The following is a 21,508-nucleotide window of genomic DNA, read 5'->3' as shown; positions in this document are numbered from 1 at the left end:
ATCAACTTCGACTTTTCTTCCTTACTAACGTCCAACGTATTCGATACGAAAAACAAGATGACGGTTTTATCGTAATTTTAGGAAAATACATCCATATCATTTCAACTCAACGTTACAAACTTTATGCAAACAAAATGATACGTTCTCTCCATTAACGAAAATATTTGCGATGACAGTCGTAAAGTACGAAACATTCTCCGAAAATATCATATATTTCGTAATTTTATTCGCTGTGTTACAAATCACTTAGTTCACCATTGTAAAATGTCGATTATAATGAAGTAGACATATATCGAAACGAATATTCGTTATTAATCAAATGATCGATTCGATTGCAAAATAATTCGTAATTAGTTATTAATCTTAAGAATGATGAAATATACGTGATAATAGATCGATCAATTTCTCGAATGTTTGGAAAATAACGTTTAACTTGTTGCCAGTTTTCGTATTCGTGAATTATTTGAAAAATAAAGATCAATATATATATATATATATATATATATATATATATATGTGTGTGTGTGTTTGTGTATTTGTATGTGATTGTGTGTGTGTGTGTGTGTGTGTAAGAGTTTCGAGGCAATTCATACTGCAACGTTTACGTCTCTCTAGGAGAGTCTTCAAACACGAACTAGCTAGGACGTTTATTTAGCGAAGTGCATCTTTTCCTTCTTCTTTTTCTACTTCTTCTTCTTCTTCTTCTTCTTCTTTTTCTTCTTTTTCTTTTAATACTAGTTCCACTCTGTCCGTTTTCCTTCCCCTAGAGTCCTCTTTATTCTTTTCCTTTGGTTTCTCAACCGTCATCCCTTTCTACGTACATATAGTATGTACTTACTTCTATCCTATAAAAGTATACACCCTCTGGTCAATATCGTCCCACAGCAGCCATTTTCGACCTATCGAAAGATATTCTGGTTACGCATCGATCTTCTCTCCTCACCTTTCCTATCGAATATAACTTACCTTAAGATCTATCTCTTCAAGAAGTATATCCTTTTATCCTTTCATAGAAAAACAAAGAGTTTGACTAACAATTTTATAGAACTTTACAATTTTGATTGATTAAATCAGATTGTAACGTTTAAATTGATCAATAAAGATTTTATATGAATTTAAATAAAATTAAATATAATACAGTATACAATTTCTCAATTTATTAATAATATATTTACTTGAAATAAATACAATGTATTTGATAACGATAACGTATTTTTAATCGAAGGAAATATGAGAAAAGAAAAGAGAAAAAAAGAAAGAAAAAGAAAAAAGAAAAAGAAAAAGAAAAGAAAAGAAAAGAAAAGAAAAGATGAAAAATTATGAGCTTCGATAATGATCGAGGTGAAAATAAAAGGTACTGTATATTAAAAAGTTCTCGTATAATTAATCGAAAACTTTTCTTCTGAGAATATTAACCGGTAGTCATAAGGAAAAAGGTCAAAAGGTCTGTAGAACTATTTCTACCTTACGAAGGAATTTATCCGACTGTCTCGATTATAATTATCGAGTTTGGAACTCGAGCGTCGCGTCGTTCGTATTACATAAACTTCGAATTTCTCGGATAAGAAGCTTAATTAAGGTCTTAATTAAAAATCGACTTTTTCTTTCTGAACGTGAATGTCTCTAAGATCTATTCGAGGATCGTCCGTGCGAAGGAAGAAAAAGAAGATGAGAAAAAAAAAAAAACAGATAGAAAAAGTAAAGAAAGAGCAGTCTCTTTAATAAATTCTCAACGTGAAAGAACGCGAAGACAATACCGAGAGAAAACTCGAGAACGGGACAATAAGATCAAAGAGGGAGAAGAAGTAGTATCAGCCACAGTAGTAACAGAGCACTCAGCACTTTCGTTTCTATAAAACGAAAGATCGAAAATATGTAAATGTTTCTTATTGCTTATCGTTCCACGCGAGTATCTCTTTCGGTTTCTTTCTTATTATTATTCGCACTCTTTCTTTCTTTTCTCTCGATTAAAAGCAAAATTTCTTTAGTCTCTTGGTCCCTTTGAAAAAAAAAAAGAAAAAAAAAAAAGAAATTTTGCCCAGAATTCTCTTTTGTGATTTTTCATCTTTCCTTTTTAGATAAGATAAACTTATACATGCATGTCAAAGGAATCATGTTTTAAAATATTGATTTACTTGTTTCAGAAAATGCGAGAGTAGTCAGGTCTTCGTACAAGATCATCACACTCACTGCATAGATACTTGCCGTTCAACGACCATGTGCGGAGAGGTGGTCGTCCCAGAGGACCATCTTGACGTAAGTAATTACTCATTACCTAGGGAAGTAACGCTAATTAAGCCACTAATTTATGAGCTTCTCGGAACGCAAGATACAAGGCGCTCATTACGACTTCGGGCCAAATTCTACTTGGCTGATCAATCGAGATATGATTGATAATTTTGCTTCGTATACGTATAGGTACCAATCAAATTCTAATTTTCAGACCAATCGCGTGGAAATTATTTAAGCAAATAAATAAACAAACGTAAACTTCCTCTAAAACAGATCGGTCTTATCGAAGACTGATATTAAAATTCGAAATTTAAAAGTTCTTTTTTTTCGTTCGCCGGTGTATTCTCTCTCTCTCTCTCTCTCTCTCTCTCTCTCTCTCTCTCTTTTTCTATTATATTTAATCGATCGATCTTCGTTAATGATCTACGAAAGATCTTTTATCACAGCTATAAAAGAAAAGTTAAGAGTACATTGAGCGACGTTAATTGGCCCCGAAAAGAATTAAAGACGAATAACTTATTATCTCGACGTACTTCCATAGAGAAGATTAACGAACTACGCAAAATTATTTACTTCGTCCTTATCCTACTACGACTATTACACTCCGTAACGCTAATGGATAACGCGGTTACCCTACTTTGAACTAGCGCAGAACCCGAGCGCTTATTTATGAGCGTTCATCGTGTGAGATCTCTTCTCGCTTATATACTCCCCCGGCCGCCATTATTCTACCTTTCTCCAAGTAAGTACCTCAACCCGATTGAGATCGGATTTCGAAATCGTTCATGAATTACTGTAAACGATACGAGAATATTCTTTCTCTCTTTATTTTATTTCTAATTTTCTATGATGATAAATATTATTCTTCAGAAAATATTTATGACATGTATGATAATTTTTCTTTCATCGATCATATTATTTTTCTATAGAGACGAAAGTAACATTAAATTTCACACACACACACACACACATTAAGAATTATCGAGATCATTGTGCAAAATTAAATGATAATTCATTTTAGAAAATATAAATTTTCTTAATAATTTTTTTAATCGCAATAATCGTTACAATGGCTTAATCTTATATCATCCTAGATATATCTAACTTTCCGTCGATTAATTTATCCGATAACGAACGTTTTAGAAATGAATTATCGAGGAAACGATAACGGCGATGAATATTTATTAGCCGGCTCTCGATCGGCTCTCAAGCGGAAGGCGTGAATTTCCGCGTTGATACCTTGAATTTTGCGATCGCAGGTGTGCAGAATTTGCAACGCAGTGGGTCACAATTGTCAGGTGGCGGAAGGAAGTAAAGCCGGTCCCGGAATCGACGGCGCGGACTTCGTATTTTATGTGTCCGCTATGCAGACCGAGAGATGTCACAAGGGATTGACGGTCGCTTATGCTGCTCACTGTCAACAGGAAGCTGCATTGGATCGGTGAGTATATTTTAACGTGTATGTATGTGTGCGTGTGCGTGTGCGTATGTGTGTGTGTGTGTGTATCTCTTTCTCTTTCTCTTTTTGTTTGACTTGTATAACTCTTCTTTATATTTCCACCCTATATCCCTGACGACTGAAGAAAACAAAACAGATTCTTCAGAACGTCATCACCTTAAAGAGATTAAAATACGAAATGGCATTTGTAAAAAAAGTACAAAAAGAGATACATTTTCATGAATAATAAATATACAAGTAGTACCGATTATAAAGGAATGTTTTTTCAATTTACATATTATATGAATAAAAGTATTTATTTAAGAATAATGTTACAAAGAGAATTAAAGGAAGAAAAAACGAAAAGTTATAAAGTTAAAGATAGATTTAAATATCGAAAGAATTTTTGAATAATAATGACTTTACATGTTTTATTTACAAACGAAATACGAGAAACGTTAACATGACAATAGAGAAAAAAAAAATTACAAACAACGAATAAACCAATTTCTTTTCTCGACTAATGTAACCTAACGTTGAATTAAATTTTGCCGTACGATTTAATCACTATCTCGCTTGAAGCGAGCCCCTACGGTGTTACATAGAATCTAGCTAGGGAACGATTTGGTACGTTTGATAGATACGTCGAATTTAAATATTCACTCCGATTTGCAAGGCAGATGCGAACGCGTATTGTCCACTATCTCGTATTTCCCCCTTACACGTCTCTTTCTCTTCATCATTGTGTCCTCTTCTCTCTCTCTCTCTCCCACTCTCCTCTTTCTCTCTTTCGAATCGTTCATATTTTTGCGATGATCGATTCGCGCATTCGAGTTATAATATAACACCACTTTATTGAAATAGAATATTTCTCAATACAGACCGCGTTCGCTTCGCTATATTCACGTTTATCTCGTTCTACTGATTTTCCTTCTCTCTCTCTCTCCCTCTCTCTCTCTCTCTCTCTCTCTCTCTCTCTCTTTCCCTCTGTATCTCTGTCTGTCTGTCTGGCTGTCTCTCTATGTCCCTGTCTCCCCTGTCTCTCTCTTTTTACACTCGAACCTGTCAAATTCGAATTTCCTTCCTTTTCGAAATTTCCTCGTATTCTTTTCGAAGAATATTCGACGTGCATTCGACAAGTTGTATATAAAACTGGATTGAGACGTTAAGCAAAAAAAATTTGAAACTCGATATCTATCGAATTATTTCACGAATTTTTCGAAAATATTTCATAAATATTTCTTTAACGACTCATTCTATTATTTTTCTTATTATTTATCTCTTTTTCTTTCATTTTTTCCCCCCTCTATTTCTTCTTCTTCTTTTGTTTTTTTTTTTTTTTTTTTATATATATATATATATATATATATATATATATATATATATATTCTATCTTCATTTTACAATAAGCTTCACGTTTATCGATTCTGTCCGCGATGGCGCCATTAAAACGCCGCTTTGTGTCGACTCTGTTCCTCTGAAACGGACTTCCCTTAATGCATTCGACGTAAATGAAATAAGGTCTCCATCGTGTTGCACTATATACAATATACCTTGCACTATATACATTAATTATATAGGTTGTTAAATTTAAACGGAGACGATGAAATATCTCACGGGGAATTGAAGGTATCAAAAAAAGAAAGAAAAAAGAAAAAAAAAAAAAAAAGGAAAATATTTTAATATACCATTACAATGTTGACAACCGTTCAACAAGCCATTAATACGCTAATAATATTGTAAAACACAAATAATAATAATAATAATAATAATAATAATAATAATAATGAAAAATTTGAAATAGGCATTTCGTTTATAAATGAAAATTATTATATCTTTCGACTTTTGAAATTGTTGAAGACATATTAACACGCTAAATTGATTGTTTGAAGGAAAAAAGATAAATGTGAAAGATATAAGGTAAGATAAAAAAAAAAAACTCGATCATTGTTTATATCTATAGCGTACGATTTAATCGATTCGTACGGTCTAACATTTATGATATTATCGATTGAATAGGTCACGTACAATACACGTTGACGTGATTTCTCAATCTCACTAATTTATGGCCTTACTACACGAAACGATACGATATAGCAGGTCATTAAATTTGTCTCGATAAATCCATTATTTATGGATTTATTATGAATGGAAGTATATGAATTTTCATTTAAGGAAATTAACTTGACCTTAAAATCTCTTCGATTATTTCGTCGACATAAAAATTATTTCTATCACATAATGTGACTACTTATACCGAACAATTTTTTCTACCAACGTTTCTTCTTTTTTTTCCACCCGCCTCCCTTTCTTTCTTTCTTTCTTTTTTTTTTTTTTTTTTTTTTTTTTGACTTTTTTATCATAACTTTTATTTCCAAATAATCAGTCATCGTTCTCGTTTAAAAATGTAATATCTAATATGTAAAATGTATAGAAAAATAATATTTTCGAATATAAGTCATCGTCGATCGATTTAATTAATGTATGTGTGTGTGTGTGTGTGTGTGTGTGAGTGTGTGTATTTTTTTTTCTCCCGATATTCCATAGAAAAACATATGTATATATCGACAAAATATATAATACAGTAGAGAACAAATTATTGAGGTATATGTTTGTCGCGAGAAATTTCAATTCGCGATTTATCCATTGAAAAGCTTTTACTTCAACAATATAGTTACCTCCGGTAAAGGACGTATATATAGAACGAGAGAAGAATCGAACGTTCCACGTGATTTAATATTTCCAAAGCAATCTATCAAACTTCCGTGAATATTTCAAAAGCATTACGATTTCTTCTATCGATCGAATGTAGTGAATTGAATTCATACGTCAGAGGCACGTGTGACGAATAATATATCAAATTCGATCTCTTACAACAACGTCTTTCTATTTTTGTAATAACTTTATACAAGAGAAAGAGAGAAATTATCCATTGAATGATACTAATATATATGTATATAAGGATATGTCCCTTTAAATTTCTTAATTGTTAATTCTTTTAATATTTGTTCTTTTCAGACCAATCGCAGGACACGCAAATCTTTGCCCAGGCAGTATCAGTACGAAGCCTCAGGAACTTGAAACATTGTTGAGCACCGTCAAACACGAAATTCTTCACGCTTTGGGCTTCTCCGTCAGTCTTTACGCCTTTTACAGGGATGAAAACGGTGAGCCGAGAACACCGAGAAGAAGTGACACCGGGAAGCCTCCGTTGAATGAAAAGTGAGTATAAAAAAAAAAGAAAAAAAACCAAGAATGGAAAAAAAAAAATAATGAAATATATAACATAGATAATAAGAGATTCTTTTTACGATGATGTATATGAGTGGAAAGTTCATCGAAAAAATTATTTTTTTTCTCTTTTATTTTATAAACGAAAATATTTCTTTAAATAAATTATTTCCCTATTTAATCGATCACTTATTACTATTTATAGAATCATAATACTTTTATTAATTAATGGTAATTATATTGTGAAATAAATGGTCAATACACACACGCACACACACATATATATATATATACATATATATATATATACGAATATTTGGATCAGTATAAATAATTAAGCGTCAGTATTGCGTCACTTATATTACTCACTGTTATTTTATCATAAATGTTTAAAAATACTGACCCAACAAATTAGCAGTCTTAATCGATGATTGATGAATCCTATAGTAATCAATTATTTCTACTAATTTCTAGTTTGAACTAATTGATTCTAACAGATTTTAATTGAAAATCTATACAAATGTTAATAGTATATATTGAACACATATTAAATGACGAAACCCGAATAGAAATGAAAGACATAGAGACGTAAATTACTTTGACGTTTCTATCTGATTCCCAAGGAAGAAACAAAAAGGAAACAATGTCGTCGGTGGTTAAAACGATCCATCATCCAACCTGACGACATTCTTTCATCTCTTTTTTCCTAACTCTTTCTTCCCCCCGGATCTTCCACCATCTTTCCCGTGTATCTGCCTTTAAAATTGGAAAATTCCAGCTTTCCTCGCTTTCTTATAGTCGACGAACCGTAACGAACCGTTCCAGCGAGGAACACGTCGTTGCTACCATCGTGCTTTTTGCTATTTCCTCTTTTTTCTCTCTCTCTCTCTCTCTCTCTCTCTTTCTCTCTTTCACGTTTTCCACTCTAGTTTCATTTTTTGTGTATCATCTCTCTTTCTCTCTCTCTCTCTCTCTCTCTCTCTCTCTCTCTTTCTCTCTCTTCTTCCTTTTTCCCTACTTTACATCTCGTCACTCTTAAAAATTCAACCCTCTATTCTCGACGTCTATATGCTTTTAATATTTTCCATATCAACGCCTTAAAGGATCGCGAAAAATATTTTCTCGTATTTCTTGCAATTAAAAAAATTTATCATTCAACTTAACGATACCATTTCCAACAAAATCCCATACTTAATATCGTTATCTCATATTATTTACATCTAATTTTTCGATAAACGAACTTATTATTAATAACAAACAACTACGATGAGAATGAAATTAATCGTTTGTTTTTATTCAATATCAAAAGAAAATTATTATCCAAGTAAATATTTATTCGATTGATTCTATTACTTTCCTATCTATATCCTACCTTGATACTTATAAGAAGAAAAGTATCTTTCGGATAAACATTTTTATAAGATTTATCGTATATATGTAACTTCTCTTTCGTGTATTTCTTGAATGCTGAACAAATATAAGACGTTCGGTTTATATGATATTTCATAAATGTTTCTATAAATCTGATCATCGATAAGTCGTCTGTTGTTATTTGAATATTATAATTTTCTTATTAAAAGTCGACGATATATTACATTCCTTTTTTTTTTTGGTTTTTTTTTCTTTTTTTTTTCTTTTCTTTTTTTTTTTTTTTTTTTGTTTCTTTTTAATTCCTCGAAAGAACAACAATTCATTTACAATTTTTGATAACGATCGATATCCTTTCATTTTCACAAAGCTCTTCCATTATTTCGTAAACGTTTCAAGATATAAACGAATGAGATAGATAGATAGAAAAAGTAGGGGAGAGAATTATACATAGATAAATAGGTAGGTAGAAAGAGAGAGAGAGAGAGAGAGAGAGAAAAAGAGAAAGAATAATAGATAGATAGATAGAAAGAGAGAAAGAGAGTATACATTCAAATGTAATAATGTTTTTCACCTCGTGTTCGTATTCCGTGAAATGACCATTCACGGATACATCCGTCATGTCGAAATATGAAAAGCGATGGCTGGCTCGCTGTCGAAAACAGCCTTCTACTACCGTGCTGTATCAATCATTCTGTTCGAAAAATAAAAAGAAAGAGAGGGAGAGAGAGAGAGAGAGAGAGAGAGCAATAGGAATGCGATTAAATTACTCTCCGGATATCTCCAGAGGTTTTTAATCGACTTTCGAACCACCAGTATGCCTGTCACGTAGGATACGATATTTTCAATGCTCCAATGGTTCTACCCGTAATAATGTCAGATATACACGTGTCACTAGAGATTAGAGTAGATGATTAGAAAAATTATTGAAGATGTCCATACATATATATATATATATATATATATATGTATATATTTTTTTTCTCCATAGATAACAAGATATCAGTTTCATTAAAAGATGATACGCCTGTCTTATCAATCTCCTTGCAATACTTGAAATATTTTTAGATCCTTTATTTTTTCTCTTCCTTTCCTCCTTCCCCTCCCTTCCAACATCACTCTTGTCGACGATAAAACTTAATTTTTATTCAAATTTCCAAGTACAAATTTCATATATGTAAAGGGGAAGAAAAGTTCGTTTTAATTAATTCCATAACGAGAGATAGACAAAACTAGTCCTTTTTTCTGCTTTTCTGTTTTTTTTTTTTTTTTTTTTTTCGTTTTTGTTTTTACTCTCGCGAAAAGACCTTAATTAACGAACCCGATTAATGAGAGAAAAAGAAGATAGGGGCGGAGGGAGGAGGGAGGGAGACGTAAAACAAAGCAAAAAAGAAGAAGAAAGAAGAAGTAATAATTTACCGCATGTGCGCAGATTGCAAACGCATCAGTGGAGCGAGAGTACGATCAAGACCGTAACGAGGCCATATTGGCAAGTGCACGGTGGTTACGTCGAGAGGTCGATGCAAATGATCGTAACGCCACGAGTTCGTGCCGAAGTTCAAGCACATTTCAATTGCCCGAACTTGGAGGGTGCAGAACTCGAAGACCAGGGTGAGGATGGGACAGCCTTGACGCATTGGGAAAAGCGGGTCTTCGAGGTTGGTAATTTTCGAAATTCGAACTATATCTTTTTTAACGCAATTTAATTGATCTACAAAGTAAAACTTATCCTTTTGAATAATTTCTCATTTTTTGTTTAGAAATATTTACAATGCAAACGAATAAATATATATGATCATTTATTACGATACTCTTATTAACACTTTATATTATTAAAGGGCCATAATTTTCCATGGTTTAAGAATGTATAGCGAATTGAATCAACTCGATAATTTACGAATGTTATTGATCTGAAGGAATTTAACTTTGTAGATAAAAAAAAAAAAAAATAAAAATTGACTAATTACGTATAATTTTTATTTGTCACTTTTGTAAACATGAAAAAAGAAAAAAAAAAAAGAAAAAAGAAAATCCATTTTACGAATAATTTTTTTCCGAACTTTAATTACAATCGTTCCCCGTCTGCAAAGTGTTAAACAGTTTTCAAATTTCATCGTAATTTAATAATATTTCGATTGATTATGCTTTAAAAAAATTATTATGATCAATTTACGAAGACAAAAATATTATTATACTATCTGGCAAAATGGTAAAATAATTAATAATAAAGAATCTTTGTTTTATGACAGAACGAAGCTATGACTGGTACGCACACTCAAAATCCAGTTTATTCGAGGATTACGCTTGCCTTGATGGAGGACACCGGTTGGTACAGTGCGAATTATTCGATGGCGCAAGAACTCGGCTGGGGAAGACGCTTGGGCTGCGATTTTGCTATGAAATCCTGCAAGGAATGGATATCCTCGAAATCATCACGTTTATCGTAAGTATCGTCGTTGAATTTAAATCGTCGACACCCATATTCGAATGGTTATCGTCGGAACAGTCATGTTTTGAATTTTCACATTGAAATCTTATCCCTGGTAAAACGTGAATTCTTTCTCCTTGTAATTCGTGTTTATCTTCGAAAGAAAGCCTATTCCGTTAAAAGCATCGTCGGAATTTTCTTGCTTCTTGCTTGTTCAAAGCGTAAGAAACTTGATTATCGTGCACTTTAATACTCGACTGTAGTTACTCACGTAAAATGGTTGCCTGAGATATCTGAGATCCTCCATTTAATGATTTATAGAAATAAATCCATCTTTCTATTTCTTTTTTTTTTCTTTTTTTTTTTTTTTTTTAATATCCCTTTGTCACTTTCCTTCTCCGTTTTTATCTTCTATCTGATACAAATTTTATAAGAAACAAATGTTTATTATTACCTCGCGAGATGATTAAATTATCAATTTTTTTTCTATCTGCAATCTCTTTTCTAAATTAAAAAAAAAAAAAAGAAAAAGAAAAAATAACTTTATATCTCTTTTCTCAAATCTCTTTCTTCGGGATATCGGAATAACGGCAGAGTGCAAAAGTGAGTAATACAAATTTTTGGGATAAAAAGTTTGGAGAATTTTTGAAAAATATACGAAATCATTGGACGTGATCTCGTTACATCGTCTATTATCTAATCCTAAAATTTTTCTTTTCTTTTCTAGGGGAAAATCGATTCATCCATTCTGCAATAAAGTGAAGCAAGATCCATTGCAAACCGAGTGTACAGATGATCGAAGTTCCGTAGCTTTATGCAATTTGGTAAAACATCCTCAACCATTACCAAAAAAATATCAGGTAGATATACATTATATATCTATACATAAATGTTGTATTTAAATTATAATTATATCATAACAATTGTATTCTCATTTTCAATAGAATTTCGATTCGATTCCACACGTACCACCTGGAGAAGAACAATACTATGGTGGTTCGGTATCTCTGGCGGATTATTGTCCTTATATCCAAGAGTTTACGTGGCGAGCTCGAAACATTGTCGTCAGAGGATCTCATTGTCTTTACGAGGATAATAATCCACGTAAATATATAAAACTTATAATAACTGATATAGTATTGTATATAATAATATATATGGCAGACGTATATTTATAAAATATTTACATTGAAAATTTTCTGTTAAATTTTATATAAGATTTTTCACGTTTTCACATTAGATCCGGAAAAAAATTTCGCCCTTGAGAAATACGGATCGCACTCGAGATGCTTCGATCATACCAATCAAATGTGGGAAGAGAGAACGTGCAAATTGGCACGTCAATGGCAACATTGGGGCTCTGGTTGCTATCAATACAAATGCGAGATGGGCCGTCTGCATATTATGGTCGGTGGAATACCTTAATGAGCAATTATCTTAAGTCATTAATAATTTCACTGGCGAAGACAGAGAATATTTATTATTGGACGTGGATACGTTATCACTATCTATTATTAAATGTCATTTCTTTCATTCTAGGTGGCAAACTATACTTATACCTGCTATCATGCCGGACAAGAAATAGCAATCAGAATAATTCAAAATGGTTGGCTACATAAAGGAGCTTTAATATGTCCACCCTGTAAAGATATATGTCAAGTAAGACATTTCTATTTGGTCTATAATCAATAGAATTAATAGAATAGAATTATATTAATAATGATTCTATCCAAATGACTTATCCTTTTTTTATCAATCATTTTATTAATCTGTCCAATCTCTTTTAGGCCGAATTAAAAGCTCGAGGCGAATGGTGTAAACCTGGCGATGAACATCCACCAGCAACTTATTATCACAGAGACAATCTTTACTGCTCATCAGCAGAAAATTTCGGCCTAAACTTAGCAATTATTCTTTTAATCGCGTATCTCTCTTTCGTCGTTAGATGATATGACGTTGTCGAATCTAGTACGTTTTTTTTACAATCATCTGACTCGATAAGACGGCAATATATTAATGATCGTTCATCATCGTAGTTGCGTTATGCGTTTAGGAATCACGATGATCTATACAGAAGGTATACATATACATACATAACGCACATAAACACAAACACACACACACACACAAATAGATACAAAACATCGAATGTCGAAAATATTCGTTGCATTCTTTAAGCTTCGAAAAACTTCGACCCGATAAAAAATACATTCTTCTAAGCTAATACCTTAGCTCTCAAGCATACGGGTAAATTCTATTTCAGTCTAATCGTTTCTTTAATATTCCAATACGTTTCGATATATTAAAACATAAAAAGCTAAAAGATTTTCGTTTAGAAATACGCGAAACATTTCTAATTCTTTAACACAGTCTTAGAAATGACTCGTTTTGATTGATTTTATTGTTACTAGTTTCTTTTTTCTTTTCTCTTTTTTTTTTTTTTTTTTCTTCTAGACTGAAGGATGACAATGAAATCCTTATAGTGTTATTTTTGTGCGAAGAATATATATATATTATATATTATATATATATATATTATATATATATTAAATATTATATATTATATATTATATATTATATATATATATTATATATTATTAAGGAATCGGATATATTCTTAAACATTTTACAAAGCGAATGAATAATTCGTAATAACGTCGTGAAATGGATCTAACATTCTATACTTTGTAAACTTATTAACATTCCCGTAAAATCTTTAAGAGCGAAGTGAGATGATGCATTTATGTATATGTATGTACCTCCATCTTCGTTGTACAATGATTATTTTTATTTTTTTTTTTTTTTTCTTTTTTTTTTTCTTTTTTTCCTTTTTACGCTTAACATACAAACTTGTAAGTGAGAAACAATGAGTCATATCGAAGTGTTTTTTAAAAGACATGTAGAAGGGAGAAGGATAAAACGGCAAAGACAAGTGTGTCCAAACGTTCGTACATATTAATATATGTACGACGAATTTCAAGGAGTCACACAGGGTCGTTGGTTGGACAATATTATATAAAGTCGACATCCTAAACTTCTACGCGAATTAACGGATAAGGTGTAAATAATTTTACGAAAACAAAAAAAGAATATTTATATATATATACATATATATATATATGTGTATATGTATATGTATATATATATATATATATATATATATATATATATATATATATAATAAAGATGAATTTTTATGCGTATAGAAGAGAGAAGGCTTGCGTATGAAAAACAAAAAAAAAAAAAAAAAAAAAAAAAAAAAAAAAAAGAAAAAAAAAAGAAAAACTAAAAGAAAAAAGAAGAGAAGAAAAGTGACGAAAAGAAAAGAAAAAAGGGGACGATTAAAATGATCGTAATTAATTATCATGAATGTATTAATAAACCTAGACGTTTCACTTTCGTTTTTATTCTAAACACGTAGAGACTAATAATAATAATAATAATAATAATAATAATAATAATAATAATAATAATAATAATATAATAATAATAATAATAATAATAATAATAATAATAATAATAATAATAATAATAATAATCGTCTTAGACGATCGTACGTATTCTAATCGCTTCGAGAGGATTACGCTTTTGCGTTTCGCCCTTAAACAAATCGATAATTTGCATCGAAGCATCTTCTCTCGATACATTCCAAAGGGAGAAAAAAGAAAAAGAGAAGAGAAAAAAAAATTGAAAAGTAAAGAAAAGCAAAGGAAAGAAGTAGAAAACAAAAAAGAAAGAAAATAAAGGAAGAAGTAAAAGATAACGTATATAATTTAATTAATTAATATTCCGATTAGATAAACACGATCGGAAGTAATAATGAATTTTATATTATACCGAGAGACAGACGTTAACGCGTACGTAGTTCGACGAACGTCAGCCTGTCTTGTATAGATACAAAGACACTTAATCTATACTTTTGTACAGATATTATTAATGTTTAATAAGTAGTTTTACTCTCTGTATTAAAAACTTAAAAGTGAATGTGAGCGTTTTAATGCGAATACGTATGCGTGAAAGTACGTTTGTGTACGTGCGTGCGTGCGTGCGTTCGTGAATATGTGTGTGTGTGTGTGTGTGTGTGTATAAGCGCGCACTTTAAAACAAAAATACGTTTCAAATCTTTTGAATGTGTACCATGAAGTCTATCTTGATTTCGGCCATCGTGCTGTAGGATTTCTATTCGATAAAAAAAAAAAAAAAAAAAAAAAAAGAAGAAAGAAAAAGAAGAAGAAAATAAAATAAAATAAAAAAAAAAAGCGAAGATAAAATCTTATACGTTTGAAATATAATAATCGATCCGAATTGCCGAAAATCCTTGCGTATCTTGAAGAGAAGAGATTTCTATATCATCTTCTTCCACATTGCGCTTTTATAATGAAACGCATACATTCAATTCTTATATAGTTTATTACGCGCTATAAATCTATTCTCTGGTTATTTGAAATTATTGAAAAAAAAAGAACAAAAAAAAAAAAAAAAAAAAACAAAAAAAGAAATAAAAAAGCAGAACAAGAAACAAACTTGTAATCGTCATCAACGATAAAAATCTTTTTATGATCGGCCAAAAGTTCACGAAACAAAGAATATTAAGAGATTTCATTCTTGAAATTTTTATACACTTTAATTAAATTATCATTCCTAGTATGCAGGGTATACTCTTTCACCGTCGATTACTTCAGTTTTAATTTTGTTTAAAGCGACACGTCGCATTTATATATACATATATATGTATATATATATATATATATATATATTTATATATATTATACATGTATAAACATATATGTGTGTTTATATGAACATACACGTATGTATTATCGATAACTTCCGTCTTTGAGTACACATGTGCCATCCCTGTAAGAAAGTAAATTATAAAAAATCCTCTAACGATAAGCAACGGGGACCGAACTTGTTTCTTTTCGTTGTTATATACGAGATGTATGTAAAATAATATGTTGATAGATTTAAACAAAAAAAAAAAAAAAAAAAAAAAAAAAAAGAAAAAGAAAAAAAAAACGAAAGAAGAAAAAAAAGAACAAATTAAAATCGTCTATAATTAAACGGCTATAGACGTCGGGGAATTTAATTGATGAACCCAGCGCAAACCATAGGCCGTTTTCGTAGATTACTTTTTAACGATGATCTTTTTTTTTTTGCAAACAAAAAGGAAAACCACATAAGAGGATTAAAATTATCGAATAAAAATTGAGATGGTTGTGAGTATTACATTTTTCTCAATAGATCTTTTATCTTCTGGCACGACGATCGTCCGGATATCTTTTTATCTCTCTCTCTCTCTCTCTCTCTCTCTTGAAAAAAAAAAAAAAAAAAAAGAAGAAAAAAAAAACACCTTCGCAAAAACAGAAAAAGAAAACAGACAAAAACAAGAAAAGAAGAGAAAAGAAAATTGAAAAAAAAAAACAAAAAAAAAAAAAAACAAAAAAAAAAGGTTACAAATACGATGTTATGTACATAAAAAAGAAAAGAAAAGAAAAAAAAAAAAAGAAAATACAGTCGATTTCTTCACTGTGGGACAATTTTATTCCAGAGATTTATATTTTTGCGTGTACATGAGTGTGTATCGTAATCGAAAAGATGTTAAATTTTCTCTAAAAAAGAAAAAGAAAAAAAAAAAAAAGCAAAAACGGAAAGAAGGAAAGAAAGGAAGGAAGAAAGAAAGAAACAAACGTATTTCATATCACGCGTTGACACCACAGCGGAGAATTTATCTGTCCGAGATAATGACGACCGACAACGAGTACAGATGTAAAAATCGGATTTCTTAGAAAATAAGCGATGTCATTGAAAAAATACTCGTTAAATACTCGGGCTATCGTTCTAATTAACATGTATTTTTCCTGTAAACTGCCGCCGAAGAGAAAAATGTATAGACTAATTGTAAATCGCAATCTCTCGAATTCCTCTGATAATTCTGTTTTTATGAATGATAAAGATGTATACAAGATAATAAACGTTTAAATCTTTAAAACGTCTTTTTTCTCGATCAATTAAAAATTCACGCCTAAATATTATCCATATAAAAGCGGTCATCATTGACTTATGAAAAAGAATGAAAAGAGTTTTATTTTTTTACTTTTTTTTTTTTTTTTTTTTTTTTTTTTAATCAGAGAATACGAATATATTAAAAAAAAAAAAAAAAAATCGACACATGTTTATCTACAATATAACGCAGTAGAAGCTGATTCGAATAAAAAAAAAATAATAATTCGATTTTACCCATCCATCAATATTATGAAAAGCTTATTAATTTGTCTTTCCTGCGTGTCTAAAGAAAAAAAAAAAAAAAAACAAAAAAAAAAAAAATATTACGATGTTTTTATGAGAAAATCTGTTAACCTTGAGTCGTTTGTCATTGCATATATTTTCTTCCACGAGACAATTCATTTAATAAATTCATCGATTTCTTTTTTTTTTTTGCTGCATCTATAATGAAATATCCGCTAATCACAATCGTTTATAAATAAACACATTTATTCATACATTTATTCATAGTAATAAATTCTACACAAACGTTTGTGTAAAATTTATTACTATGAATATACTATCCATGTTTATATCTTTCGTTTCTAAACGACATATTAATTACGAGCGTACAAAACGAGATCCATCGTAATCTTTTCGTCGGCTTTTAATTGCACAAATGTGCAATTAAAATTTAAATAAATAAATTATTTATATAAATAAATATTTAGTCGTTCTTATTCCTTTAAAAAAAAAAAAAAAAAAAAAAGAATAGGATTCCTTTTGTATTAAACGGCGTAGATTTATTCGTAAAAAAAAAAAAAAAAGAAAAATCTTAATTAAACAATAACACTATAATATACACCGATATGTAAATACTTACTTCTGTTATTTTCTAAATAAAAAATATCCTTGAATATACTTGAATGTATTACTTGATAATTTTTAAATGAAAAGAAATTCCAATATTTCAAAAAAAAAAAAAAAAAAAGAAAAAATAAATAAATAAATAAATAATTGACACCTAATCTAATCATATGTTTGTATCATCTTTCAAATGTATTTGTAATCTTGAAACTTCTAACGATAAGAAATATTCCTACGTACTTGTTGTATATAAAGAAAATTCTATATGTATAATATGTGCATTTGTGTACCTGCATTTATCTACATTTATATTCAGCGCTATCTAGCAGCTTATGCACGAATGCACTGGTTTGCATGCATTACTTTCGTACGGTAGATGCTAGTTCAATGCTAGTTCGAAGCTTTTTCTGTTAGATAACGCTCAAAGTTACGCGAATATCGTCGTCCTTGTATAAATTTCGAAAGAGTAAAAGAGAAATAGAAGAAAATAATTAAGAAAGAAGGGTTAAAAAAAAAAAAAAAAAAAAAAAAAAAAAAGAAAAAAAAGAAAAAGAAAAAAAAAAGAAAAGATGAAGAAAACTAATCGAAACTAAATCAATTGAATTTCTATTTCTATTACGAGATAAAATTAATAAGAGGATAAATCCTAACGATATCACAGAATCAATTAAATACTTCCATAGGATTCTTTATTATTTCCTAAAAAATGATTTCCACAAACGATTTACATTGATTAGTAACTTGAAGACTGCTTTTTAAATGGCCTCGATGACTCATTTAAGACATGAGATTGCATAGTATTACGAATTACGATTTACTAATTACAACGTTGTTCTCCGTTGCATTTTTTAATATTATACATACTCGAAGAAATGTACATTGTGCGTTTTATAATTCCTTCCACGAGAGAGATTCATAATATAAATAAAGAGAGAGAGAGAGAGAGAGAGAGAGAGACTTATTTCGACAATTATTATCGTCGTGATCTCTCCGTACTTCGTTCAGGCACCGCGGACCCGATCTTGTCCTACGTTCTCATTCTTCATAAAAATAAGAAAGAAATAAAGAAAAACAAAAAAAAAAAAGAAAGAAAAGTAAATATTTCTATCGTAAGTGATTCCATCGCTAAAAAGAAAAAGAAAAAAAAAAAAGAAATAAAGAAGAAAGAAAAAGTAAGGAAAATTATCTGCGAACTTTGTCACTCGATTTGTCCTATATTCTAGTTCTCAAAAAAAAAAAAAAACGAAAAGAACAGAAAAATAAAACTCTCTCTTCGTTTTGTTCTTTTTTTTTTTGTTTTCTTTCTTTCCTTTTTTATTCTTTTTTTGTTTTGTATTTTTTTATTTTTATTTTTTTTTATTTTATTTTATTTTTTTTTTTTTTTTTTTTTTTTTTTTATAAGATCATTAATCTCTTCGTAATTTTCTTAAAATTCGTCCTGACAAAAGATCTTCTTCTACTTTGAGGAGTAATGACAACAACAAAAAAAAAAAAAAAAAAAAAAAAAAGAAAAAAAAGAAGAAACGAGAACTTCCTTCGAATTTTTTTTCTCTATCCTGCATACCCTCGGTCCCCCCCTTCTCTCTTCGCGAAAGTAAAGGAAAATGAAAGATGTTCTATCATTTCTCTCTGGCAAATGATGTTATTCTACGTTCTCCTTTGTAAAATTAAAGGAAAAAAAAAAAAAAAAAGAAAAATCAAAAAAATAAGAAAAATAAAAAAAAGAAAGAAGAAGAAGAAGAAGAAGAAGAAAGAATAAATGAAAGATTCGTTTAACATTCGTCCGACATAAAATCTTCTTCTACGTTTTCTCCTCTTTTGGAAGAGAAAAAAAAGAAAAAAAAAGAAGATAAACAGAACGAGAATTTCCTTCGAATATATATATATATATATATATATATATATATATATATATTTTTATCCGATAAATTCTGACCTACATTCTCTTTGTTCAAAAATAAGAAGAACATATTTTTAGTTTCTATGATAAAATTGTTTGATTTTCCGTCATTTCTAAAATTCGTCCGGCACAAGATCGGGTAAGCTGAGAAAGCTCGCATATTTGACGCGTCTCTCTCGTTGCGAATGTTGGCGAGTCTTCGAGCTTTCGATCGTCCCATTGTTCTCGTGATAAGAAGAAATAGAAGTAGATCTGTCTTGATGGGAACTCTCTCCTAACGATGGGACAAAAACCGTCGGCCAGATCGAAGAATATTCGCCATCGTAGAATCTTCTTCGTCTTTCTTGTCCCTGGATCAGCAGTTGAAATCCTGCCGCCACGCGATACTAACTGATGTGATCCGGTGATCCAGGATCGTCTGTTTGCGTGGCGGCATCCCTTCCTATTGACAAAAAAAATTTTTTTTTTTTTTTTTTTTCATATTACCAATATTCCACCATCTCATTTTCGTTTGTTTTTTTTCACAGATAATTAATCTCTCATCGTCTATTTGCACATCTATCGTTTATAAATACATATATAAATATATACATGTATATATGTACGTTTCATAGAACGAGTAAATATGTGCCATTTGACACGAACGTTAATTATTGACAGAAGTTAAAAGTAAATCGATCAATTGGTAAATTTAGTTAACATCTTTGTAAACTCGTCTCAATAAATAAATGAATATAGAAAATGTTAGGATAAGGATTAACGAATTAGCAAATTTCACTGATTTATCGTCGACGAGTTAATTTTGCCAATAATTATGAAAAAGTGACTTAAATGAAAGACTATCGAATATTGAATTGATCCATAAATAAATCCTTTTTTTCATTGTAACAAATTCATTTATGAATTGATCCAATGGATTGTAAAGAAGCAAAAAAGAAAAAGAAAAAAAGGAGAAAGAAAAAGAAAAAGACAAATAAAAATAGAAGATAAATATACCAAAATAAATATATCCATAACTTAATTGATTTTCGTAATTAACAAACTTATCATTAATAATTGTCTGACGGACCTCACGTGGGCGTAACGTCACCCCTTATCATATGTCCGGTTTCCCATGGAAGTGGCGATGGATTATTGGCCAAAGACGAGGACGAACATCTCGCCATAGAACATCGATCCATTGAACAACGTTCCAATCCTAAAACAAGAATCTCTTTGTATAAAACGCATGTAGGTTACCTATATACCGTTGTGTCCCATGCAATGACACTTGTTGCTCGATCATTTTCCCACGCGATCCATGCGAAACTATTATCAGTTTAAGCGAATCGTTCGTTTAATCGCAAACTAATTCAAACTAACTCAAACTTTCTTCTCGAAGTCGATTCGACCAAAATTATCTTGCCGTGGATTAAAGAGAATCCAGATGTAACTTCTTATTAATACTTTAATCATGTTTTTCACTCGATAAATACGAATTTGATGATATCTCAAATATTTATTATATTTCCAATGATTCTTAAATACGCTGTTACTATACGCAAATAATGATCCTGACAATTATAAAGAAAAATATTTTACGTATAATACTATTCGAACGATTATATTAATATACGTATACATGTAAATATATATATATATATATATATATATATATATATATATATATATATATTAACAAAATTAATAATTATTTAGCGATACTTTACGATCGAATCAATTCGTAAAAGGGAAAGATCTTTTTTAATACGTTCGTCAAGTAACAAAATTCCTTTGAATTTTTTCTAACGTCCACGACGAGGACGTGACTTTGCACGAAATAGACCAGACATGTAGGAGAGAATCAATAATGTGGCTCGCGTAAACGAGCTCTCTGCTCTTACCAACAACGCTCGAGTTTTTTTTTTCTTTTTTTTTTTTTTTGTTTCCATAGCAAGCATCGGCACGACATATATATATATATATATATATATATATATATATATATATATATATATATATATTTCATATATTTCGTTAATAACATCGGTATTGGTTCTAGCTCGGCGATCGGAAATAT

At 30.2% G+C, this 21,508-nt stretch overlaps 2 protein-coding genes across 25 annotated transcripts in view; one reads left to right on the top strand and one right to left on the bottom strand.

Annotated features, from left to right (window-relative positions):
- Positions 1–13,609, top strand: part of LOC124950125 (leishmanolysin-like peptidase) — a 256,379-nt gene extending 242,770 nt beyond the window's left edge. For 3 of the 4 annotated variants that reach the window (XM_047496395.1, XM_047496397.1, XM_047496396.1), the window contains 11 exons: positions 2,145–2,256; positions 3,492–3,673; positions 6,689–6,892; positions 9,702–9,927; positions 10,519–10,712; positions 11,292–11,300; positions 11,425–11,557; positions 11,642–11,801; positions 11,938–12,104; positions 12,237–12,356; positions 12,485–13,609. In XM_047496395.1, the coding sequence (XP_047352351.1) occupies positions 2,145–2,256; positions 3,492–3,673; positions 6,689–6,892; positions 9,702–9,927; positions 10,519–10,712; positions 11,292–11,300; positions 11,425–11,557; positions 11,642–11,801; positions 11,938–12,104; positions 12,237–12,356; positions 12,485–12,646 (1,669 nt within the window). In that variant the 3' untranslated portion in view covers positions 12,647–13,609. The remainder of the gene's footprint in view (positions 1–2,144; positions 2,257–3,491; positions 3,674–6,688; positions 6,893–9,701; positions 9,928–10,518; positions 10,713–11,291; positions 11,301–11,424; positions 11,558–11,641; positions 11,802–11,937; positions 12,105–12,236; positions 12,357–12,484) is intronic. The other variant, XM_047496394.1, reaches the window with a different exon arrangement.
- A 4,612-nt stretch (positions 13,610–18,221) lies between these two features.
- The window catches only part of LOC124950128 (trace amine-associated receptor 9), a 74,153-nt gene continuing 70,866 nt past the window's right edge, over positions 18,222–21,508 (bottom strand). For all 21 annotated transcript variants that reach the window (XM_047496404.1, XM_047496401.1, XM_047496416.1 and 18 more), the window contains 2 exons: positions 20,519–20,647; positions 18,222–19,891 (listed from right to left, as the gene is read on the bottom strand). In XM_047496404.1, coding sequence (XP_047352360.1) covers positions 20,520–20,647 — 128 coding nt within the window. In that variant the 3' untranslated portion in view covers positions 18,222–19,891; position 20,519. The remainder of the gene's footprint in view (positions 19,892–20,518; positions 20,648–21,508) is intronic.

Source organism: Vespa velutina, chromosome 6 (assembly GCF_912470025.1).
Source record: "Vespa velutina chromosome 6, iVesVel2.1, whole genome shotgun sequence".
Taxonomy (NCBI): domain Eukaryota; kingdom Metazoa; phylum Arthropoda; class Insecta; order Hymenoptera; family Vespidae; genus Vespa; species Vespa velutina.
Note: the sequence above shows the minus strand (reverse complement) of the source record. Positions and strands in the feature narration are given on the sequence as shown.